A 25,777-nucleotide genomic window follows, 5' to 3' on the forward strand; every position below is an offset into this window, starting at 1 on the left:
TTCTCATATTCAACTCTTTACAAAATACCACCAGTCTTTCAACAGAAAACACAAAACAGATCCTCTATAATGATATGCAAGGAATGATAAACTTTCTGCAGAGACAGATAGTAAATATTTTTGGCTTTGTGGGCCATATAAAGTCTTCATCATATTCTTATTTTTAAACAACTCTTTAAAAATGTAAAATTCATTGTTGGGCCAAGGGACATAAAAAAACAGGCTTCAGTCCAAACTGAACCCAAAGGTCATAGTTTGCTGAACCCTGATGTGTACAGGGCTACTAAGTAAGCTTCTTTACCCTTAGGCTCCTTTCCTTCAGAATCCCAAGTCCAAGGAAACCATTTCAAATTTTTTTAACAACTAGGTGGAAGACATTTTACACAAAACCAAGCATGCTTCCAATGTCCTTAGAGCTAATTGCCCCTTCTTGACTATTATAACTATTATAACTATCATAGATAGCATTTTTCCTCCTGTTACTCTCCATTAAGAAAGGGGCATGCACATGAAAATTAATTATGACTGCCAGCAACATACTCTCAGAAGCACTAGCACTCCCATGCTATTTCCAGGGCCATGCCCCAAAGGTACCACAAGGATATGCAGCTTTCATATCTCACAAAGGGATTTACATTTAGAGATTTCAATAGTTAAGGTACTTTTCAGAACCATCAGTTATTGTGGATCTGATAATGGCAGAGCTAAGTATATAGAAACTAGGGCAATGGCCAGAGACTCAAAGTTCCAAAGTGATGTCACAAGTCTATTACTGTTGCTTTTCCTTCTCCTTTTCTAAACTGGGCCATTGCTGTTCTCTCACTGAAGTGTATGGTTTATGTAAAGTGAATAACACTGTACCTAGCATAAAGCAGGTGCTCCATAAATGTTAAGTCTCTCTCCTTCTTCAACTGGGCTACTCCAGTGTTTATTCTAGAGAGTAAAGGCAGAGAAACAACATAAATAATTTTCTTGTTATTTAGAAAATAACTAAAGCTTGTTAAGAGAATATATCTGGAAATATAAGGACTGAAGGCAAAAGAGTCAGCTACCTAGTATGCAAGTGTGTTGGATAGGGTGGTGTAGGGTAGGGTGAAAGGCTAAAGAAATAGAAGGAAAAAGTTATAGCCATGGTGGTAGGCTAAAGGGTAAGAAGACACTTCTAATCTGTTCTATTTCAAATGCTAGATCATAATTTGGCTACTTTGTAAGAAAAGGTTCCTATAATCCATTCCTGATTTCTGCTCCTATAACAAGAAGTTTTGGTTTCCAAAGAATTCCAACTATTAAATACCATGTGTAAGGGTGGAAAATAGCCTGGTCCCTGTATTAGTTTGCATGGGCTGTTGTTACAAAATACCACAGACTGAGTGGCTTATATAACTGAAATTTATTACTATTATTTTTAAAGATTTTAAGTACTCTCTACACCCAACATGGGGCTCAAACTCATGAGCCCAAAATGAGTTGCATTCCCCACTAAGCCAGCCAGTCAAACCCAGAAATTTATTGCTGAAGGTTAAAGTCCAAGATCAAGGTGTCAGCAGGTTTGGTTTCTTCTGAGGTCTTTCTCCTGGGTTTGTAGATGGGCACTTTCTTGCAGTATTCTTGTGCGGTCTTCCCTCTGTATGTGTGCAGGTCTGTGTCCTAATTCGTTTCCTCATAAAAACACCAGTCATAATGGATTAGGGCTCAACCTAAAGATTTAATTTTAACTTAATCACCCTTTTAAAAACCTTACCTCTAAATATAGTAACATTCTGAGGCATGGGGAATTAAAGCTTCAATGTATGAAATTTGGGAGGGGACACAATTCACCCCATAACAGGCCCAAATCTTAATCTGTCAGCACTGTAGTTGGCATTTATAGTGTAGTGATTGCATCTGTGTTTACCTAAATGTCACACTTGCAAGTGAAATAATACTGCATGGCAATCTGAATTCATTAAAAGGAATCTCTCCTTTTTCTCTATACAAACCCAAATCTATGAATTGTATATATGACTGACTTGATCAATTGCCAGAGCTGGCTCATGGAGGTAGGCAGACCGCAAAGAACACCACTGAGAAATCTCTCTTTCCTCCTCTCACTTCTCAAGTCTCCTCACTGGCTTGTCAGAAAACCTAAAATTGTTTTATTCTATTCATTCATTGGGATTGTAGTACCTCTGAAAATGTAAATAATGTCTGGAAGAGTGATATATTAAGTGATCATCATCCATTAACACCTTAGGGTAGAACAGCTAAGACTGCAATCTTATAACTAATTCCATCAGAGGGAATTTATTACTGACCTACTATTAGAATGCTAATGATGGTCTCCTTTAATAATAATAATTCTAGTCTGGGTCACTGAAATTTTTTCTAAAGATAACAAATAAAATAAATAAAAACATTTCCTAATAAGGAAATCTGAGAAGAGTATGAGAAAGGTGATGAAATTAACATTTTTGAGTACCCGGTTTGAATCATGCACTCTACTAAGTGCTTATTTTCATTATTTTTTAAACTGAGGTATAATTGGCAATACAACACTTATTAGTTTCAGGTGTACAAAATAATGATTTGGTATTTGAATACACTGGGAAATGATCACCACAATAAGTTTAGTTACCATCTGTTACCATACAATAATAAGAAAATTTTTTTCTTGTGAAACTTTTGAGATTTCTTTTAGCAATTTTCAAATATGCAATACAATATTATTGATAATAGTGACCATGCTGTACGTTACCTCCCATGACCTACTCTACCTGCAAATGAAGTCTGCACTTCTTATAACTGGAAGTGACCCCCTTCATACCCATTTTGCCCATTTCCCAAAACCCATCCTCTCTGGCAACCTACAATCTGTTCTCTGTATCTATGATTTTTGTTTTGTTATGTTTTAGATCCCACATTTAAGAGAAGTCATACAGTATTTGTCTTTCTCTGATTTTGCTTAATTTCCTCAAGGTCCATCCATATTGTCACAAATGGCAAGATTTCCTTCTTTTTATGACCAAGCGGTATTCCATTGTGTGTGCGTGTGTGTCTGACACTTGTTTCTGTATCTTGGCTGCTGTAAAAAAATGCTGCAATAAGTATAGGGATGCATCTATCTTTTCAAATTACTGTTTTCACTTTCTTCAGATAAATACCCAGAAGTGTAATTTCTGCATCATATGGTAGTTCTATTTGTAAGTTTTTGAGGAACCTCCATACTGTTTTCCATAGTGGCTGCACCAATTTACATGCCCACCAGAAGTGCACATGGGTTCCTATTTCTCCACATCCGCAACACTCGTTATTTCATCTTTTTGAAAACAGTCATTAGTCACAGGTGTGACATGATATTGCACTGTGGTTTTGATTTGCATTTCTGTAATGACTGTGATGTTGAGCACCTTTTCAGGTGCCTGTTGGTCACCTGTATGTCTTCTTTGGAAAAACCTCTCTTCAGATTCTCTGCCCACTTTTTAATTGGATTGCTTGTTTTCTGCTATTGAGTCGGATGAGTTCTTTATGTATTTTGGATATTAACCCCTTACTGGATATGTGATTTGCAAATATCTTTTTCCCATTCAGTAGGGTGCCTTTTCATTTTGTTGGTTTTCTTTGCTGTGCAGAAGCTTTTTAGTTTGATGTCCCATTATTTATTTTTGCTTTTGTTGCCTTTGCCTTTGGGAATCAAATCCAAAAAAAATCACTGTCAAGACTGAAGTCAAGGAGCTTACCACCTAATGTTTTCTTCTAGGAGTTTTATAGTCTTAACACTTAAGTCTTACATTTCACATCTTACATTTAAGTCTGTCATCCATTTTGAGTTAATTATTATTTATGGTATAAGACAGCACATTACTTTCATTCTTTTGCACATGATTGTTCAGTTTTCCCAGCATCATTTATTGAAGTGACTCTCCCTTCCCCACTGTATATCCTTGGCTTGTCATAAACTAATTGATCATATGGTCTTTATTACTTTGAGGTATGTCACCTCTATACCCAGTTTGTTGGGAGTTTTTATCCTAAATGGGTGTTAAATTTGTCAAGTGCTTTTTTTGCGTCTATTAGGTGATGAGATGATTTTTACTCTTCGTCTTGTTAATGTGGTGTAGCATGTTGACTGATTTGCAGATGTTTAGCCATCCTTGCATCACTGGAATAAATTCCACTTGATTATGCTATGTGCTATATGATCCTTTTAGTGCATGTTGAGTTTGGTTTGCCAATACCTGGTTGAGGATTTTTGCATTTACATTCATCAGGGTTACTCGCCTTTAATTTTCTTTTTTTGTGGTGTCTTTTCTGGTTTGGTATTAAGGTAATGCTAACCCTGTAAAATGAGTTTGTAAGTGTCCCCTCTTTTTCAATTTTTTTTAAAGCATTTGAGGGGGATAGATATTAAATCTTCTTTGAATGTTTGGTTGAATTCACGAGTGAAGCTGTCTGTCCTGGACTTTTGCTTGTTGGGAGGTTTTTTGATTACTATTTTAATCTTCTTGCTAGTAACTGGTCTATTCAGATTTTCCGTTTCTTCATTATTCAGTCTTGGAAGATTTTATGCCTCTAGGAATTTGTCCATTTCTTATAGGTCATCCAATGTGTTGGCATATAATCATTCATAGTAGTCCCTTATGGTTCTTTTCATTTCTTTGGTATTAGCTGTTAACTTTTCCCTTTTCACTTCTGATTTTATTTGAGCCCTCTCTCTTTTTTCTTAGTCTGAAAGTCAGTTTTATTTTTTGAAAAGATATCAAAAGATAGCTTTTCTTTGTCTAAAAGAAATCTAACTAGCCCAGCTTTCTTCTGATTTCCATTTGCATCAAACATCTTTTTCATCCTTTTCTTTGCAGTCTGTGTGTGCAACCTTACACCTCAAGTCTCTTGTAGCAGCATGTATAATTATTGATAGGTATGTATTTATTGCCATTTTGTTAATTCTCTCCTGGCTGTTTTGTAGCTCCTCTCTGTTGCTTTATTCTTCTCTTGCTGTCTTCCCTTACGGTTTGATGAGTTTGTAACATTATATGTAGATTCTTTTCTCATTATCTTTTGTGTAACTTACATGTTTCTGTACTATGGTTACCATGAGGTTTACCTTTAACATATACATATTATATCTAACAGTCTAAGTGGATAGCAAGTTAAGTTTGAACACACCCTAAAACTCTACATTTTTATTCCCCTGCCCATGTTTAATTTGATACATTTTGTATCTTCTAATTTTGTGTATTCCTAAACTATTAGTTTTAGTTACTTTTACTACTTTTGTTTTTTAACCTTCATACTACGTTTTAAGTAATTAATCCACTACTTTTACCGTATGTTTTTACCTTTACCAGGGAGATTTTTGCTTTTATAAGATTCTCTTAGTGTCCTTTCTTTTCAGCTTAAAGAAGTTCCTTTAATATTTCTTTGTTTGTTTTTAAAATTTCATCCATTTTATTATACTGTTTTCAGGTGGTACAGGAAAATTTTAAATTACACATGTGATTCAAATCATATTTCTCCAGGGTAGGGTCCGTTGAAGGTCTACGGCAGTCACGGGGTGGAGAGAGGGGAATGGTCAGAGCTTCTCTGAATTCCAGGAGTCCTTCTTGTCCGTAGTGGGCAGGTCAGACTGAGCACAGAATTAAGTGGTGGTCACTTCTCCAGAACCCTCTCCAAACCTCCCCGGCAGGCAGGAAGACTGGATTAGGGGCTACAAGAAGAATCTCCATGCAGGCATGAGGCTTGGTCCTTTTGGGCGATGACAGTCTTAGGAAACTGCCCTTTGGTTCACCTCACTCCACTGTGAACACAGAAGAATGTGCTAGGTGTCACCAGGGAGCCATCCTGGGTGGGCAGGCAGCCAAAGGGTCAGCTTCTCCCAAACTCAGGGATTATGGTCCTTCCTTTCTCCCTCCTTCTTTCCTTCCTTTCTTCCTTCTTTTTGTTCTTCTTCCTTTCTTTTCTTCTTTCCTTCCTTTCTCTTAGTAATGTTGCTCCCCATCTCATCGAAGGACTCATCTCATCATCCAGGGGCTTGAGGGTCCCAATCCAGCCACGAACAAAATGATCGTCCTAGCTCTGCGCATAGAAGCATCTTCATAAGGGCCCGGGCACACCCTCATCATCTGTGTTTGTCAAGGAGGAAGAAAAGGAGGTATAAGAGGGCAACCTCAGGCTAGTGGCCATGTGAGATCTCTCCCAATTGTGACTTGCTACATTGGAGTTGGGGTTTTTAGTGAGACCACACCTCTGCCTCTTCCACCAGTCTCTATGTAGTCTTTTTACAGGTACTGTTGCAGAGGAACCGTTGTTAATTTTCAGGTCTTTTCCAAAGGCAACTGTTCCATATGTAGCTGTAGATTTGGTGTGTCTGTGGGAGGAAAAGACTTTTGGATTTTCCTGTGCTACCATCCTGAACGGCTTCTGCTAGTTACTTCAGAAAGCAAATCATTCAATCCTGAAAATAAAGAAGTATTACTTTCATTTTACAGATGAGGAGTCAGGCTCAGATAAATCAACATTACAAAGTTTGCTGATTGGTAAGGAGAGACTGAAACAATGTTTGGTTCTATGGCTTGCCCATTTGGTGCCTGTGATCAAACTACTAGTGCTGAGCTTTAGTTTCCTCACTTTAAAAATAAGAATATTAACAGTACCTACTTTTTGTAGCACTGTTGTGAGGTTTAAATGAGAATCTGCTTACATAATCATGGTAGGATGCAACAGAGCTGATCTTATGCAACTTCTGAGACTAGGTATTAAGAAGCCTTGTAGGCTTCTGGTTTTGCTCTCTTGGAATATTTCTGGTGCCATCTTACAAAACCCAAGGGAAGTTATGAATGAGGAGACCCTGCTTGCAGACAGAGAGAGATGCCCAGCTGATAGGGAGCACTTTGGCCTTAGACATGTCAGTGCGGCCATCCCTAGACCATTGAGTCCCAGGCCAACCTGCCAACTGACTGCATCTACATGAGTGAGATGAGGTGAGACCAGCAGAAGAACTTTACAGAATTATGAGAAATAATCATTTTTTAAAGCCACCAGATTTTGGAGTAGTTTGCTGTATAAAAGATGGCTATCCTTTAGACTAAAACATGCTCGTTTTCTATCCCAAGTTAAAAGTATAAGAATGAGATGAAGAGAACACTTCACTATCCACACTTTAAAGATTTTCCATCCCCAAATTTCCACATTTGGAAAACTGATTTTTCTAAGGCATAAAAATTAAAGAGTCTTGGTACCTATGACTAGTCATAACCAGCAGGCTCTGTTTGCCTGATGTAATCAAAACTTTGATAAACCCTGAGGAAGAACAATTATTCAGTTTAAACCAGACTGAAGTAAAGGAAAAAGTTCTAAAGTATGACCAACTGACCCTATCTCATTTGTTTCCCTTGTCTTAGAGAAGTATCAGGAATCTCTTACTTTTTCTCCCCTACATTTTCCCCTGTGGCATATGATTAAGGAATTTCTGTAGGTTACCAGACTACGTTTCAGCCTATCCTTCCAATTATGACATGTAAACATTCTATCATTTCTGCCTATTTAATGATTATTCCCAAATCTGTATCTCCAACCCAAATGTATCTCTTGAGATCAAGATTCATCTCTCTTAACTACATGATGGAATAATCTCATGGAGGGACCCTGGAGTCAGTTCAAAACAGAACTAATCATTTGCTCCCCTCTTTCTCTCCTCCCTCTACTATTAAATACATTTCTCTCTTTCTATATTACCAGACTACATCCTATTTAGGCATCATTTCTTCTGAAAGATCTTTTAAGAATCTCTGAGCTAGGTTAGGTGCTAAGACTTTCTTTAAATTTCAGCACATATCTTAGCACATCATTACAATCGTATCTATTATTAAAACTCTAGACTTTGTATATGTTATTACACTTATACTTCTAATTTTACTGATCACTTAATATATAAACTGATAAATGTTGTAGTAAAGAAAAATAAAGTAGGGTAAGTGGCTCCATCTACTTAGTAAAAGGGGTGTCCTTTCCAATTTGCATAAAGAGAAAAAGCTTTGAACAATAGGAATAACCTGCTTTTCAACAGGGGTGTGTATGTATGTGTGTGTGTGTGTTTAGGGAAGGAATCTCATTGTGCCTAATGAGATGGGAAGCTAATGGAATGTTTTGAGCAAAGGAATGACATGATCTTACTGATACGTTTACATGATACACTGGTTGCTAGATGGAGAATAAATTGTGGGGAGGCAAGGAAGTAGACACAACAGGAAGTTATTGCTATCATCCAATGGTCCTCAACTGGAGGCAATTTGGCCCCCCAGGGGACATTTTAGTGATGTCTGTTGACATTTTTGGTTATCAAAACTATGGGAGAAGCAGTTGCTATTTGCATCCAGTCGTAATTGCTAGGGACACTGCTAAGCATCCCACAATGCACAGGACTGCCCATCCCCTCAAAGAACTCCTGGCCCCAAATGCCAAAAGTGCTGGAGTTGAGAAACTCTGCTATAATGTGTTGTAGAATGGTGGCTTGGATTAAGATGGCAGTGGTGAGTTGAAGAAGTACTTAGTTCTAGATATTTTTTAAAAGTAGAGCTGAGTGTTACGTGCTACAGGATTAAATATATAGTGTGAAGGGGAAAAAAGGAGTCAGAGACGACACTAAGCTTTCTCACCTGACCAGTTAGGAAAATGAAGTGTCTAGTACTGAGATGAGGAAGAATGTGGGAGTGGTAGGTAGTGAACAGGTACTCTGTTTTGTTTTGGAGTGAGCAGATATGACTGATGAGACTCAGCCATGGTTCTAGACATAGTAAATTTGAATTTGTCTATTTAGTTGGCATCAAATGGATATATGTGATAAGCAGACTGATATGTGAGCCTGAAGTTCTGGGGAGAAGTTGGGGCTGGAGACAGAAACTCGGAAGTCTTGGGATCTATATAGTACTAACAGCTACGGGACAAGGTAAGATTAGTTAGGGAATGAATGAAAACTGAGAAGAGATTTGAGTTCTGAGCCATTCCAACACTTACACAGAGGAGGGGAACCAGCACAAAATACTAAAAAGGCAAAGGAGAAGACTTGGAGAGTACCAACAGTAAGAGAGAATCAACAACTGTGTCAAATGCTGCTGAGAGGTTAAAGGAAAATGAGGACTGAGAAATGACTATGAGATCTGGCAACCTGGATGTCAAAGCTGATGTGGAAATGAACAGCGCTGGTGGGGAGGCAGGAACTGAAGCTTGACTGGCCTGGATGCCAAAGAGTAAACAGAAGAAGGTAAAGACAATAGTCTACAAAATGATACACTCCCTTGAGGCCTTTGTAAAGTTGAGTAAGAAAACAGAATTAATATCTGGAAGGAGATTTTTTTCTCCCAACTTCTTATAATACATGTTCAAACATCCAGAAAACCAAACTATGGCAACACTCTGCCCAGTATATCTACCAGAAATTCAACATTTAACACTACACACGTTAACACATGTTGTTTTTCCTATTTGTACATATGTATACACACACACACACCCTCTGAACACTTCTAAATATTTTTCAGATACAGTTTCTTAAAAAAAAAAAAGGGCAATTCTCCTACATAATCATAACAACCATTAACACAAGTACAAAAGTAAAAAATACACTCACCAACATATTCTATAGCTAGACATATTAAAATTCCCCCCAAACATATTTTGCAGCAGTTTTTCTCAAACCAGCATTTAATAAAAGTCTATGCACTACATTTGGTTATCACGGTTCTTTGGTGTCTCTTAATGAGTTTTTGAAAAGACCTGTCTTACAGAATGGATCTTGGTGAAGCCACTTAACTTGTTCTTCTGTCTTGGAAGAGACTTTCTGAAAGTCGTAAATATATTCATTATTCCTGATACAATATCCTAAAATTAACACTTCCCAACTCTCCTGTATCTCTCTGCCCTTTTATTTTCAGAAAATTGTCAATTTATTCTAGGTTTTTTGTTTTGTTTTGTTTTTTTTTTCATTTAACTGCCACTTCATTTAACTCTGAGGACTTAACTGAAAAACATTCAGGGTTTATATAATCCATAGTCAGAGAAAATATACTACCACTTCTCATTTACTGTAAGAATCATGGGCGATCTCATCCTAAAGCTAATCAGTACCCAAACCAAACATTTTATTGATTAAGCACCACAAACTACATTTGGAAAATAAAATGAATTCTCTGAAATTTCTTTCCTGCCAAGTAAAATAATAACTGAGGGTGAAAGCTGCTGTCAAATATGCCTACATGACTGGAAATTACAAGAGCCAAATGAGTGCACTGGGTCTTGTGCTAGTCTGCTCCATACACGCCTCTACGTAGTAAACAGCTTAAATATAGATGAAAGATTTGCTTATACTTGTACTTGGGCTTCTATAACTGGTCGTTGACACATAAATTCTTTAAACAACTTAATGGATGTTCTTTAAGGAACTTAAAATGCAAACTTAGCCAACAATGTTTATGACTAGAATTCTAAAGAACATTTAGGCATTGTCAATTTATCTTAAACCATTTTCTGCCACAATATTCAAATTATCTTTTCCACAATGTTGGAAAACCTTAAAAACAGTATGATTTTTACATAAATGATTTTGTGCAAATGAACTTTATACTGTTTAATTCAGTAAATATTTCAAATTTCTCAACTTATATTGCTATTTGTTTTGCTCTCTTACTAAACCTGCAATTAGCATATTATTTTACAAATTATGATAAAAGTTCATTTATGAGTTCATAATGAAATAAAACGGTTCACCTCACATGGTGAAATAAATGACTAAAATGAAATGGTTGATCACTTTTTTCCCAAAGATTTTATTTTTAAGTAATCTCAACACCCCACATGGGGTTTGAACTCATAACCCCAAGATTAAGAATCACACACTTTACTAAGCCAGCCAGGAGCCCCAAAATGATGAATGATTTTAAACCATTTCATTTCACTAACTTGGACTTGTTTAGTGCTTTGGCATTAGGATTTTAATCAAACCAATGATGCTTATTTAAAGTGGTGTTTTTTAACTCCTTAGGGCCTATCACACCACCTTCTTGCTAACTCCTCCTTAGAGCAGGAGGGAGTAACTGGTCTGGTAAGTCTGAAAGAAAAAATTCTGAGGCTCAGCCACTTTCTCTTCCTTTTCCATTTGGGATTTGTCTAACCGAAGAGAGCCATTTGTTCTGGGCTGTTCTCTATCGCACAGTAAACATAGTGGAACAAGCTCCATTCTTGTAGACAGAGAAACTTAAGGTTTAAATCAGCCTAATTCTGGAATGCAACACTAGGAAGTTCACTGTTGATGCAAACCTCAACCGCATTTCCCCCAAACAACTTTTTCGGTAATTAAACTTGTATATGATTCTTCATCTACATGATTTCTGCATCTTATTTCTTAACTGGATCTATACTTCAGCAGGAAAAATCGTGGGGCATTACTATCAACATCTAAACTAAGTACATAGCACTATTATGAGTATTTTGTGCCCATATGAGGTGTAGGGTATATTTGTTGTGTAAAATAAGACAACCTAAAGGTTAAATAGTAATGTAATAATTACTTAGCAAATATAAACTGTAAGAAGCATATAATTATTAATAAGTGAGAAATTATGATCACTGGTAAGCATCAGAAAATCTGAAGGAGAAAGGCAAAAATCAGAGATGCCCAGATCCCAAGCCAAACCCACAGAATCAGGAATAGGACCCAAGCAATTGCATTTTTTAAAAAAAGATTATTTATTTATTTATTTGACAGAGAGAGAGAAAGATCACAAGTAGGTAGAGAGGCAGAAAGAGAGAGAAGGCGGGGGGGGGGGGGGGAGAAGCAGGCTCCCCACTGAGCAGAGAGCCCCATGAGGGACTCAATCCCAGGACCCTGAGATCACGACCTGAGCTAAAAGCAGAGGCTTAACTCACTGAGCCACCCAGGCGCCCCTAACAATTGCATTTTTAATAAGTTCCCAATATAATGCTGATCCATACAAATTTAAGAACCAAGGTATACACAGTGAGTGCAAAAAAAGAGACTGCTGTGAACTATCAAAGGAAAGATTATAGCAAACAGAACTTGAAGCAAATTTTCAAAGACATGCAGGGTTTGGATGAGATTGAAGATAATGGAGGGAAACCAACATTTGCTGAAGGCGTATTAACTGTCAGGCACTGTTCTACGTATCACCTCATTTAAGATAATTTCATTTCATACATGGGAAAACTGAGGATCAGACAGATTAAATAATTTACCTCAGGTCACAAAACTAGTTAAATGACACAGTGGGATTAGTGGATATTTTCATCATATGGATGAAATTGAGCCTCAGGGAAGTTAAGTATTTTGTTGGAAGAAACAAAACTGAAAGTAGCAGAACTGTGATTAGTAAGTGGACAAGCTGAAATCAGGTCTGTGAATCTAAAGACTTTCTTTTTTTTCCTTTTTAAGGAAAAGGGGAGGAGAGAGTCTATTGCTCAGGAAAACACACAAGAATAGGAAAGCAACAGTAAAGAAGAAATCAAATTAGACCATCAAAAAATAGTCTACATTTTAATTCATGGTTGGTCAAAGAATCACACATTAAAGACCACAATGGCTTAAAAATCACTTTAAAAAAAAAGAGTTAAGGGGCGCCTGGGTGGCTCAGTGGGTTAAAGCCTCTGCCTTCGGCTCAGGTCCTGGTCCCAGGGTCCTGGGATTGAACCCCACATCGGGTTCACTGCTTAGCGGGAAGCCTGTTTCCTCCTCTCTCTCTGCCTGCCTCTCTGCCTACTTGTGATCTCTATCTGTCGAGTGAATAAATGAAATCTTAAAAAAAAAAAAAAAAGTTAAAAATGATCATTCAGGGGTGCCTGGGTGGCTCAGTAGGTTAAAGCCTCTGCCTTTGGCTCAGGTCATGATCCCAGGGTCCTGGGAGCGAACCCGGCATCGGGCTCTCTGCTCGGCAGGGAGCCTTGCTTCTCCCTCTCTCTCTGCCTGCCTCTGCCTACTTGTGATCTCTGTCAAATTTAAAAAAAAAAAAAAAAAATCATTTGACAGTTTTGTCTGAATTGATCAGTTTACTAAATAATTACTAACTGCAATTAGCAATCAGAATCTAATTATTAGATTGAACTGATGACTTAGCACCTTGCTGGAAACCACCAACCTAGTCAAAATAGTCAAATTAATTTTAAAGTTAGTCTCAATTTAGAAGTATGATGCTTAAGGTGACAGTAATTTTATTTATTACTGAAATTTTTAATGATTGCCTTATGACAATGTTTTGTAAGAGTTCTTTGTGATAAACATTACTATTTTAAAGACTTTCTAAAAAGGGAAGCTGAACATTTATTCATCCCTATTCACCTCAACTATTTCTCTATCTTTAAGACCAAAGTGAAAATTCAATTCTGTGAGGCTCTTCCTGTAATTAAAATTAAGCAGTTTTCTTCATTGTTGCTACTGAATATTTCTTGCACATCTCTATTTAGTATTTATTTCATTTTGCCTTTGTATGAAACTATTTGTTTACAAATGTTTCTACTTTTCTTTAGGGATAAGGATTATGCATTATTCACCTTTGTATTCAGCCAGCATTTAGCACAGTGCTTTGCATATTCAATAAAAGCTTGGTGACAATATTGTTCTCAGTAAGAAGATGAGCATATAAATTACATATACATTTTCCCCAAAAAACGCTGAACTAACAAATATAAAAATACAGGGAAATATACTATTGAAAACATTCCATCTTAAGAGTAGGGTTTGTCAGCCATATATGAATTGGGAACCATGAAGATTGCTTATTGATCAACAAATTTGTACTATGTATTAGGTAATGTATACGTAACAGGGAACAACACAGATGTAGTCCTTGCCCTCAGAGAGCTCACAGCTTATTCAGCACACACACACACACACACACACACACACACACACACACTGAAGAAAACAAACAGAAGGTGATAATTAAGGAATTAAGAGTAGGGATGGCAGGTAGAGGGTTGCTCAGATAGGGTGGACAGCTTGACAAGAGAAACTGAGGCTGACACTTGAAGGGTGAGTCAATTATGCAAGGAAAAGGGGAACAGCCCCAGAATTAAGGCCATAAAGCAAGGGAAGTGGTTATATGCTACAAGGCCAGCTTCAGGGGAATGTCGGACTGTTTCTAAATAATCCTAATTTCCTCCCAGTCCGTATGTCTGATAAATTGACCTCCAAATGACAACTGTGTTCCAATTAGGAAAGAAGAGTGTTTCTCTAGATCAGCTTTAATTTTTTGATTTGGAGTCTTCCTGATTGCTAATCAACATGTTGTGTAATTACTTCAATAATTGCTTATAGATGTTCTTTTGTCTTCAGAAAAACACCCTGCTGCTTTCTGAACTCTAGGCTGCTCTAGAGCCTAGGCAGAGAAGATGGACTGAAAGCAGTATTTAACCACTGGGCGTTCTCAGATCTACTGCTATAGCTATACGCAAAATTATGAGAGGATGTGCTATACTGGAAAAAGCCCTGCATTAGAAATTAGAAGACATTGGTTCTAGTCCCAGATCTGCCACTTTGTTACGCGAATTTGGGTCAACTGTTTACTTTTAGGTTTAGTTTTCTTAGTGGTAAAGTCGGAATACATACATAAAAGTCGCATCTCAGATAAAGCAACTGTATGTGCCTGGCAAGGAAGTTTAACAGAAAAATATCAATTTACACAGTAATCAATACATATATGCCCAGAAGCAAGCATGAGCTGAAAAACGTAAGTATGTTGTTACGTCAATTAGTCTCCATTCCTATAAGCCTCGTGTTGAAAATCATGCTCTGCTGCAGGATTTTAGTGTTTAAACATTACATACTTATTTATATAAACTTACATATACACTTATTTGTTCATTTAGGACAAGGTCTCTACATATAATCCACTTGCTTCATCTATGGCTCAAAGAAAGAAACAGCTCTTAAGATGACGTGATTTATTTTGTATGCTAACTTTAGAATCAAATAGGGTATTGAGTCCACTATACCACTATACTATTCTGGCACAGACAGCACGTAAGTCAAAGTTGATGGAAATCTGGGAATATAGTGTTGAGACCCTGAGCCATCAATTTTTTGTTATTGTTAACTAAGTAACATATTATATAACTATTGTTATATATAACTATTGCTATTATTAACTAAATAACATTATATAACTATTAATAACTATTATATAACTAAATAACATAATATAAATGACATGGTTTTATCAATTATGTCACTAACCCAATAGAGCTATGCCACTGTTTACAGAAAAGATATTCACATACATGGAAAATGAGGAATGTACAAAGTTATTCATCGTATAATCCTTTTAATAAAGACCAGGAAAAAATCTAAATGTCCAAAAGGAGAGGACTAATGAAGTGATACATCACATGATGGACTATTATGCTGCCATAATGATGAATAAGGAACTACCTTATATGATACAGAACTTCTAATATAAATGAAAAAAAATAAGGTACATAAACAGCATAGTACCATCTATGTAAAAAAAGGCAAAAAATAAAATATGTGTAGTATTTGCTTATATACATGTGAAAGTTTTTTTGAGAAATATACAAGGAAACTGTTAGCATTGGTTGCTTCCTAGGCAAGGTGGCTAAGGGGCAGGAGAAGAAGTAAAACTTTTCACTGCATATTCCTTTTTACCTTTTGAATTTTGAACCATATGAATGTATTACCTAATCCAAAAGAAAAACATAAAATTTAAATGGGCAATAAAATAGTTTGAGATGAAATAGGATCATGTTCTTAATGGAAAACACTTCAAAAAGTAGGCATAGTTCTGAGGTAAATATTTGCAGGTAGAATACTGAAACTGTGACTATCTATTCCAAACTTCTCACTTTATAGATCTGTAAGCCAAGGCCTTGAAAATTATGTAACTCATGTAAGATCACACAGCAAAAGAGGACTAGAAATCAGACATTCCAATATCTACTCTATGCATACCATTTTCTCATTTTGTGGGAGGAAAACACAAACAAGTTTAGGCTACATAATGGGTTGTCGTGTTCAGTCTAAATATAGAGTCTGAAGTACGAAATAACCTCAAATCCTGAGGCTACTAATTTCTTGTGTGGCCTTGATGTGGCTACACTTAAAAATATGTGACTGCACATATTACAATATGATAAATGTATTTTTTCTAACCTATCTCAACTGAATTCACTGAGGGCAAGAACTAAAGTGTCTTATTTTAATTTTCTAAATATGCAAATGCCTAGTACAAGTGTACTGCCAAAAATATTTATATAGGTTCACATTCCTTAACCAAAACCCTGAGTCTGGATGTGTTTTAAAAATAGTAATTTCTTGGGATGTGTGGGTGGCTCATTTGGTTAATCCTCTGCCTTCAGCTCAGGTCCTGATCCCAGAACCCTGGGGTGGAGTCCCTGCATCAGGCTCCTTGCTCACTGGAGAGCCTGCTTTTCCCCTGTCTGCCACTCCCCCAGCTTGTAAGCTTTTGTGCTCTAACAAATAAATAAATCTTAAGAAAAAAGAAAAGTAATAATTTCTTGAAATTTAAAATGTTACAAGGTACACAAACCATTATGTAACACCTCCCATACCAGTGGCCAACGGCAGTACCCCATAATCAAACATATTTCTTCAGCAAAATATACGGGATAAAAATTATATACAATTTCTCATTTGCTCAGGTCATATTTTGTTACCAAATGCACTTTATCTCCAAGCTTAAAAAGTTTCTGGTTTGTAAAGCCTCCCGAATGTTGGAATTAAACAAGAGATTATATAGACTATACTCGCAAAGGTGCTGTTAAAAATATGGTTAGTCACCTCAGCTCTCATCTTTTTGATGAGATCAGAACAACCAATCACAGCAGGCAGCTTTTACATCCCAGGTTTGGGCTGAAGACTTGGCTTGTGATTACAGAATTCAACCTAGCAGACAGTACAAAACCTGACACTATAAGAAGAAAGAAGGTAAAGAAAGGAGAGAGGTAAGAAAGAAAGGGAAGAAAGGGAGGTAAGGGAGGTAAGGAAGGAAAGAAGACAGGCAGACAGAAAATCCTAATTGTACATTATATTCCTATTGCACCTGTTCTAATAAAAGCTCCCTTTGATTAGACTGTGTTAGTTTTTAATTCAAAACAGGTAAATAAAACTTCTGTCCCACACTGCTGACAAGACGGCTTTAATTCTCCTGTAAGGTAATTGCCCTATTTCTGGGACCAGTGTAAATAGAAAAAGGCATTCCAAATATATTGGTAAAGAAAAAACAGAAATGCATTCAATTTTTTCAACGTGGGACTGTTACTTTAATATAAACAAAAGGAGACTTTCTAGTCAACCTCTTCTAATTGACTCTCCTATATAATCATCATTCTTTTTATCTTATAAAGTCTTGCAGAACTTTTTCTTTTTACAAGGAAGAAAAGCTCTGAGTCAAAACACAGTATATACTAAAATCCTCTTTTCTTTCCACAACCCAAGCCCCACATCCATTTTGCTTGTTACTATTAAGATATTTTTTCCTGGCAAAAAAAATCAAATTTGCGCTAAAAGACTGTAAATCAACTTTACAAACAACGTTTCATTGATACAGTTCAGTTTGGCGATGTTGATTTTTCAATCTTAAAATTTTAACTGAATCAATTATTTTGTTCCATTTATGCAGTTAACAATGCAGCAAACATTTATTACAAATAAAAAATCTAGTGTATTCCATCCTAAAAAATGGAAATAGCAATGATGAATAAGAAAAACTCTGAGTTTGGCTATTATTTCAAGGTGGAAATACTAGGTTCTCGCATTTTCATAATTCATTTAAAAAGAGAAAACTTAACTAGTTAGATCTTACAACAAATAAACCAGTATATTAATAATCGAGTACAACAAAAAAGGGTAAACAAAAATTAACCAGCCTGGTTTTCGGTCTAGAGAAAAACAAAATAAACTCCCTATTGGATTTCTCGGCCATACGCATTCTTAAGTAAAACAAATCTTTTACTGAGGAATTTTTGGTATATGGGACTTGTTTCCTCTATACCGCCCTATCAAAATCACCAGCATTATTCCAGAATATAGCTACATACTTTGAGACCACTAAAAATACCCCACAGCCCAAAATGCCAACGGTGGTTACTCTGCAAAAAGTAACGGTCAGAAACTACATATTACTCTAGGACATAGAACCAATCGACCAAAAGGACTTCTAGAATATGCTGCCCCAAGATTCAGAATGCAACTCAGAAATAGCACACGCGGTCACGATGTCCCTTAAACCACAAGACCTTCCTAAGAAAGCAGAGCCTTAAACTTATCAACTAAATGAGAACTCCCCCTTTCTCTGAAGTTAAAGCAAGGCAGGGCAGCTGAAACGAGCGCAGCAGGGGCAGATCGGCTGCTGACTACTTAGAACGGCTCGTGGATAGCAAAGTCCCTGTGCTTTGGCTACTCCCCTTACCGTTAGAAGATCTGGGAGGGAGGAAAGGAGGAGAAACACCCCCAGAATCCTGGCAGAAAAGCCCCTGGCCTCGAAGATGGGGTTTAGGGAGACAGGGAGGGGGCAGCTCCGCGTGTGGTGACCCTTTGTGAACACACACTCTGTGACTGCTCGGCTCTCACTGAGGCTTTAAGAGAGCGGACTACGGGGGCCTTGCGCGACCCACAATCGTCGTGGCGGCCGCAGCGCTGCAGAGACGCTCCGTCCGACAGGCTCCATTGCACCCCCCGTCTCTGCAGGCCACTGGGCCCTTCCCTCACCCACCCACCCAGGTCACTCTCCGCCGCGTCGTCTTCCGACCAGGGATCCCGCGGGCCAGGCCGCAAAGTTGCGCGCGCCAGGCTCTTCCCTCAGCCTAATCCCTCCGCTGCTGGACGCGCACTAGTTTTAATCACGCCCCACCCCCTGGCCATCGGCGTCACCTCCGCCACTCGAGCGCTTTCCAGCAGCTTCCAGAAACGTCGTCTCCCCAAACCCAGCCACTCACAGATGCCGGGCTCGGCAGCCTCCGGCCCCGCCCCTAGCCGTCGCGGCTGCTGAAATTCCGGCGGCGACACCGGGCGGACAGCCACGCCTCTGCAGAGGCCGTCCGGAAGTGCTACGGTTCTTGTCTTCCCCACCACGTAGACGTACTTTCAGGCCCCGCGCGGAGCAGGAAGGGGAACTTTTTTGCTGCGGACTCAAACCGGAAGCTGCTTTTCCAGTGGAGAGGCCGGTGGGGGAGGAGCAGGTCGAGGGGAACGTGGGTTGAACGTTGCACGGTGGAGTGTGGACCCAGTCTGGAACAGGAGTTCGGACCGACCCGGTGCGAGCAAGGGGAGTGCACTCGGCAGGTAAGAGAGGAGAGAGTGTAGTTTCCTCTGGCTCCTGAAATCGGGAAGGGGGACAGAGCTGGGGAAAAGACACTGCTTTTGGGGTAGTGGGCGCGCAGAAAGGTGGACTATGCGGGGAGGAGAAAGGGGGCTGGGGCTGGGCTCGGGTGGGAGGCTTGGTGACTGAGGTGTGGAGATACAGTTACTGATTCGTTTTGGTTCAGAGAGGTAAATGCTGAAGAGAAACCAGAGTTGTTTGTTTTTCGCTCTTCTAAAGAGCGCGGAGGTGGAGAGGGTTAACGGAATCCTACATCTCCTTGGGTGTTCAAGGTTGGGTTTTGAACCTGAGATGCCTTGGTCCTGTGCGTCTGTGATTCTGGAGGGCTGGGTTTGGAACCAGGCAGGGCTGGGCACCCAAAGCCGCCCCATTCCTCGGCTTTAAGTTCGCTCTGGTAGTACCTTTGGTAATTCATGTGCTGAGCCCTCTTGCTCTTGGAGGGCAAACTCAAAATGGGTTTAAGGCTCTTCTCGGAGCAGCTGGTTCTGTGGGTCTCCCCACAGTGCACGCGGGACTGTGAAACAAGCTTAACTGCATATTTTTCGTCATTCCCAGGGCAACCTTTACACATTCATTGTGCTGTAACTGCGTTCCTATGGGGCTAAGTAATTCACATTCGGGGTCCGGGAGTATCAGTGATTCCCTGAAGTACTGAAAAGAGGGCATCAGAAGAAAGGTGCTGAGGGTGAAGTGGAGTAGAGGAGGGTAAGATTGGAAAGTCAGGTTGGTCTCAAGTATAGTGAGCTTTAGGTCATATACTACTTTCAGGTCCGTACTGAGGTGTTTGGACTTTCCTGTAATCGGGTTGGAGTAAACAGGTGATTTTAATTTGAGCTGTCTCAGCTTAAAACTCATTTTGTACAAGCGTCACTTGGGCAGTGTTACAGAATTGAAATGGAATGGAGAGGTGGGGATTTGAGGCTTCCAAAGAACTGTCCACAGAATTTGGTGACTTACTGCATGAAGAAGTGGGAAGTGAAAATTTCGAGGACCACTCAGATTTTCTTGGGGGTGTGTGTTTGGAAAGATGAAGATACCAAAATATAGGTCAGATACAATAAAAAGGAGCAGGTTATGTTGGTAGGGAGAACAATAAGTTGAGCGTTGAAGACAAATTTGTAAGAATCACCCCAAGGTTTGTGTAGAAGACAAAGTTAATTGTTTTTGAAAGATCTGGATAGCTCACCTCTGGTATTTTTTTTAAATGAATTTTCTTTTGTGGGGTTTTGCATATTTGAATTTCCATCACCAACCGATCTGCTTTTCCCGCTGAAATGTTGGCTGCTGGGATCAGGATCAGAGTAGATTTGAAGGCTTATGTTTTACTTATATAATTGAGAGAGAGAAAAAAAAAAACAGGCCAAGAAAGTTTTTTAGATCCCTCCAGCAGATGGAAATTTTCATCAAAAACATCTTACTCAGGTTATATAGGGCACCAGTTTTTCTTTTGAGAATACCGCAGAATAATACAAGATGTGCAGCAGATTCTATACATAGAGTGAAGTATAAAATTAGCACTGAATGAATAGTAGTTAAAATTTACTGTCTCTTCAGGTGCTAAGCATTTTACATGTATTGTTGTATTTAATTCTTAGTACAAAGCGGTGTTAAAAATTTTTGAACCCACACGTGCAGCTGTAAAGCCCATGCTTTTAGCTACTCTGGAACCATAAGCAGTTTGACTCTTTCCTGTATAGTTCTCTTTTGTAAGTATATTATAAATAGAGCCAGCCAAAAATAAGAAATTTGGTGTTGTCTTTGAGGAGCTGAAGAAGTAAAAGTTATCAGGCTTATTTTTGTCAAAAAAAAAAAAGCAAAAAGCAGTGGTTTTCAGTGAGGCAGTTTTGCTTCCCCTGGTCATTTGGCAATGTCTGGAGACTTTTGGTTCTGACAGCTGGGTTGTGCCCATGGCATTCCCTTACTATCTAGTAGGTAGAAGTTAGTGATGCTGCTAAACATCCTACAATGTGCAAGACAGTCCTCAAAACGAAGAATTGTCTGGTCCAAAATGTCTGTAGTGCTGTAGTTCAGAAATCCTGCCTTAGCAATATTTCCTCAGGTGTTTGAGATTCACTTACACTTTTCTTAGAAGCATTTTTATTTTTGAAATTATTCCATGGCTTAAAAGATGTGTAAAGTTTATACATCTGGAATAGAATAGCATAACTGGTTTTTAAAGTGAATCTAACCCACAGTTTCCCAGGAGGTGGGTGTCATAGAAATTCATAGATTTGGGAAAGACTTTTTGCTTGAAGTTATTTTACAGCATCCCTACTAAGTGGTGATTTACTCTGCTTTAAGGTCTTTTGTATCTGGTTTCCCTATATTTTAAATCCATATCTAAACTACTCTTAATAATTAATTTTCCCTTGTACTGAGCTCCAGACTTATAATTTTGACTTGACTCTATGTGATTCTGTTCTACGGATTTAAACTCAAAACAAGCTTGTTACATGTGTAATTTGTACTGTGATAGTGTTTATATTTTTGTGTGATATAGTTTGTTTATTATAAAATAGCGTATTGTTGGAAATTTTAAAAAAATAGCATAATTCTCTTGATGACCTTGATGGTTGAAAGCAGTAAAAATGTATGGGGTTCTTTTGTCCCTGTCAAGCGATGGCATAATAGATCTGGCGTCTGTAAAATGTATTCTTAGTATGATGCTGACATGCTTGTTTCAGATTATGCATAGGCCCTAAAAACCTAGGTTTTTAAACTCTGGTTAGTATAAGTTGTTACTTAAATAATAGCTTATTTCTATTATAAGTTTTAATTAATTTGCTTATGAATGAGTCCAACTTGGTCCTGTTGCCAGTCTGCCCTCTTCCAACAAATTTACTAGGATTATAAGTAAATACAGGTAATTTGTTTTTGCTTCAAGCTTACAATTTTAGAATATGTTTATTTTGGGACATACAGTTTCAAAACATACTTAATATATATGCAGCTTATAAGATAGCATAGCTCTTTTTCAAAGTAAATAGGACTTTTATTTAATTGTTTATTGACTTTTTTTTTTCCAGGGTTCATTGAAAAATCCTTAGTGATATTGACATGTTTCAAGTGACATAAATTAGCCAATGACTCGGAATGATGGATTCCCCGAAGATTGGAAATGGTTTGCCAGTGATTGGACCAGGGACTGATATAGGGATATCTTCACTCCACATGGTGGGGTATTTGGGAAAAGTTAGTGAACTTATTTTTTGCCTCAGTGCAAAGTTGGTTTTTTCCTCCTTTTTTGAGACTGAAATTTGGTTTTAATTTTACCAATTAACTTTTAAAAAATGGTATCTTCCACGGAAATCTTACAGCAATGGCGAAAGATTATTTTAATGTATTTACCTCTCTGTGTTTTATTGATATGTGAAAGTAGAAATAAAACATAGACCTTGTGGTTTATTATTCTCTGAAAATATGGAACATATATTTTCCCTGGCAGCTGACATTACTTTTTTTCTTGCAAATAAAACTGATGCTATTTTTAAAACTTAAAATTTAATATTTAAAACTGTAATATATTCTTTTTGGAATAGTAGTTGTATTTAAAGCATATATGCATTTCTTTTATTTGCCATGTTTAAAATATCTAGCCAGGACACTTCCAGGTGAAAATTGTATTTTTTTTCTGGGTTACTTTTCCATATAACTTTTTGTAATTTGATACAATCTAGGAATGTCTATATTTTAATTTACTTTATTTCTTTTTTAGAATTATGATTCAGCTAAAGTCCCGTCAGATGGGTATTGCCCTGCTTGTAGAGAGAAGGGAAAGTTAAAAGCCTTAAAGACTTACCGAATTAGTTTTCAAGAATCTATCTTTTTGTGTGAGGATCTGCAGGTAAAGTATTAATCTTAGATAGTATTAAGGTTTTAGTTTTTTTCTTCAGTGTTTAAATTTGTACTCATTGTGTATTTTTTAGACTGTACATTTTTAATACATAGATAACCAGAGTTTCTAGATCTGTCTAGTATACAGTTTTAAATATTTTGTTATTTTCCCTGAGTTATTGCATGAAGGTACTTGTTTTTATTATCATTAGACTTGTGAGAGGAAAAAATACATTTCAAGATGGATTTTTTTTTTTCACCTTGTTGGGGTCCTCTTAGTTGTTGGTATATAGCGGTTATCCTTCCATCTCTTTGATTTATAAACTTTGGAACTTATTGGAAAAGTTATTAATCTCTAAATATATATACTTAAGAATCTAAATATCTAGTGTATCCAGTGCTACAAATTTTTTAAAAAACTTTTGAGAGTGAGAGAGAGTACGCGTGTGCAAGATAGAGCACAAGTTGGGGTGGGGAGGAGAAGTGGACTCCCTGCTGATCAGGGAGCCCCTACTCAGGGCTCAGATCCCAGGAACCCAAGATTATGACCTAACCTGAAGTCACTTAACTGACCAAGCCACCCAGGCACCCACAGTGGCACTTTTATATAGGAGTTCATTAAAATTCATAATACTCCCCATTTTATTTTACTTGACAGTTTATGAAACTCTTATATGTATGTTTAGTTCTCAAAACTTTGCGAAGTAGATATTTCCATTATGAATAAGAAATCAGAGTTTAGGAGCATAAGATCTTCATAAATTTTGCAGAACTGTAATTGGGATATAGTCTTGTAATTGCAGGTATGTTTCATTCCAAGTAAACTCGCAGTTCAACTGCATCAGAATCACGTGGAGTACTTTTAAAAAATTTCCAGGTATCACCCCCAGATGCCTGTTAGTAGACTTAACCCAGAATTATATAGTTCTGTAACTCTTAGGGATGAGTCTGATGATTGGCCAAGTTTGCAAAATACTAAACTAAATCAACACTGATAGTGATAGGTAGTTTTCCTGAGTGTAACTTGAAGAAAATCCCAGGCATTCCTACAAATAGAAATGTTTCTTTTTGCATTTATTCAGTAATTTTTTTTTAATGGCATCACGTTGGCAATGTTCCAAAGGCTAGGATACAATGTATAAAGCAAAAAATACCTTACCCTCAAGAAGGTGGTTATGGGAGCACCTGGGTGGCTCAGTTGGTTAAGTGTGTGCCTTAGGCTTAGGCATGTCCTGAGATGGAGTCCCAGGTCCACCTCTGCTCAGCGGGGAGCCTGCTTCTCCCTTTACCTCTGCCTGCCTCCACCCCCCACCCCCCCCACCCCCCGCTTGAATTTGTGCTTGTATGCCTGCTTTCTCTCTCTCTGCCAAATAAATAAAATCTTTTTTTCTTTTTTTTTTTTTAAGGTGGGTATGTTCTAGAGGGAGGAAAAATCAGTAAGTAAGTTACATTTTTTGTGTATGAGGTAATGAAAAATAAAGCCCAGGGACTGGAGTGTTAGGGAGTGGGTAGTTAACAATTTTAAAGAAGAGTGGTGAAAGGATCTCTTCATTGAGAAAGTAACATTTGAACAGAAACCTGAAAGGGATGAAAAACAAGCCATGTGGATTTCAGATAGACAAGCATTCCAGGCAGGGAGAGTAGCAGGTATAAGGCCCTGAGCCAGTAAAGGTTGCCTGTCCATGTTTATTCTGCTGCAAGGAAACTACCAGAGCTGGATCTGAGTTAAGTAAAGCGGAGTAATAGAAGATGGGTTAGAAAAATAATGGGGAGGGGACTGGACCAAGTAGGGTTTTAGAGGCTATTGTAAAGTCTCTGGCTTTTACTGTGGCTGAAATGAAGAGCCATAACAGGGAGTGTCATTATCTGATTTAAATGTTAAAAGGTTCAGTGTGGCTTCTCTCTTGAAAGTATATATAATGGGCAGGACCTGACGTAGGGAGACTGGTTGAAAGACACTTAGAATATTCCTTGGGGAGCAAATAGTGGCTAATGCAATAAGATGTGGTTGGATTATCTATGTAATTTGGAAGTAGAGTCAAAGAGGATTTGCTGAAAGACTGGGATGCATAGTAGGAGAGCAGGAAATGAAGAATGATTCCCAGATTTTTGGCTTGCATAATTGGAAGAGTGGAGTTGCCTGTTACTAAGATGAGAAAGACTTTGGGAAGAGGAAGGTTTTGGGGGGAAGATAGGCCAGGACCAGTCAAGCTTGAGACAGCCATCTGGTACTTGAGGGTATATGGAGTAAGTGGTTGGATCTGTGTGTCTGGTATTAGGTAGAGAGTGTTGTTAGAGAAAGATAATTTGGGAGTCATCAGCATGTAGATAATTGAACCATGAAAGGGGGTAAGTTTACCTAAAAGTATTGGTGGCAATCCAAGGACTAAGCCCTGTTACACTCCTGCATTAAGAGATTGGGGAGATGAAGTGGAACCAGGAAAGGAGTAAGAGAAGAGTTGGACAGTGAGGTAGGAGTAAACCCTGAAAAGGAAGAGTGTTTTGTTCTGGAAGTCAAATTACTTACTTTCAGCTCAAGGAGAATGAAGACTCAATTCACCCCTCGGTAGAGTGTTGTGGGTGTTGTTGAGAACCTTGATGAGAATATT

General features: G+C 38.0%; 1 protein-coding gene and 1 long non-coding RNA gene across 5 annotated transcripts in view; one reads left to right on the forward strand and one right to left on the reverse strand.

Annotated features, from left to right (window-relative positions):
* LOC123924994 overlaps window positions 1–18,687 on the reverse strand; it is a 115,847-nt gene extending 97,160 nt beyond the window's left edge. Inside the window, exon 1 of the long non-coding RNA XR_006814883.1 lies at window positions 18,426–18,687. This is a non-coding gene — a long non-coding RNA (uncharacterized LOC123924994). The remainder of the gene's footprint in view (window positions 1–18,425) is intronic.
* Window positions 18,688–19,141: 454 nt separating this feature from the next.
* The window catches only part of USPL1 (ubiquitin specific peptidase like 1), a 37,988-nt gene continuing 31,352 nt past the window's right edge, over window positions 19,142–25,777 (forward strand). The window contains exons 1-3 of one of the 4 annotated variants that reach the window (XM_045978061.1): window positions 19,143–19,297; window positions 22,361–22,526; window positions 23,050–23,178. In XM_045978061.1, coding sequence (XP_045834017.1) covers window positions 22,428–22,526; window positions 23,050–23,178 — 228 coding nt within the window. In that variant the 5' untranslated portion in view covers window positions 19,143–19,297; window positions 22,361–22,427. Of the gene's footprint in view, window positions 19,298–22,360; window positions 22,527–23,049; window positions 23,179–25,777 lie in introns of all 4 variants that reach the window. The other 3 variants (XM_045978062.1, XM_045978063.1, XM_045978064.1) reach the window with 3 other exon arrangements.

This window comes from Meles meles, chromosome 14, assembly GCF_922984935.1.
Source record: "Meles meles chromosome 14, mMelMel3.1 paternal haplotype, whole genome shotgun sequence".
In the NCBI taxonomy this organism is placed as follows: domain Eukaryota; kingdom Metazoa; phylum Chordata; class Mammalia; order Carnivora; family Mustelidae; genus Meles; species Meles meles.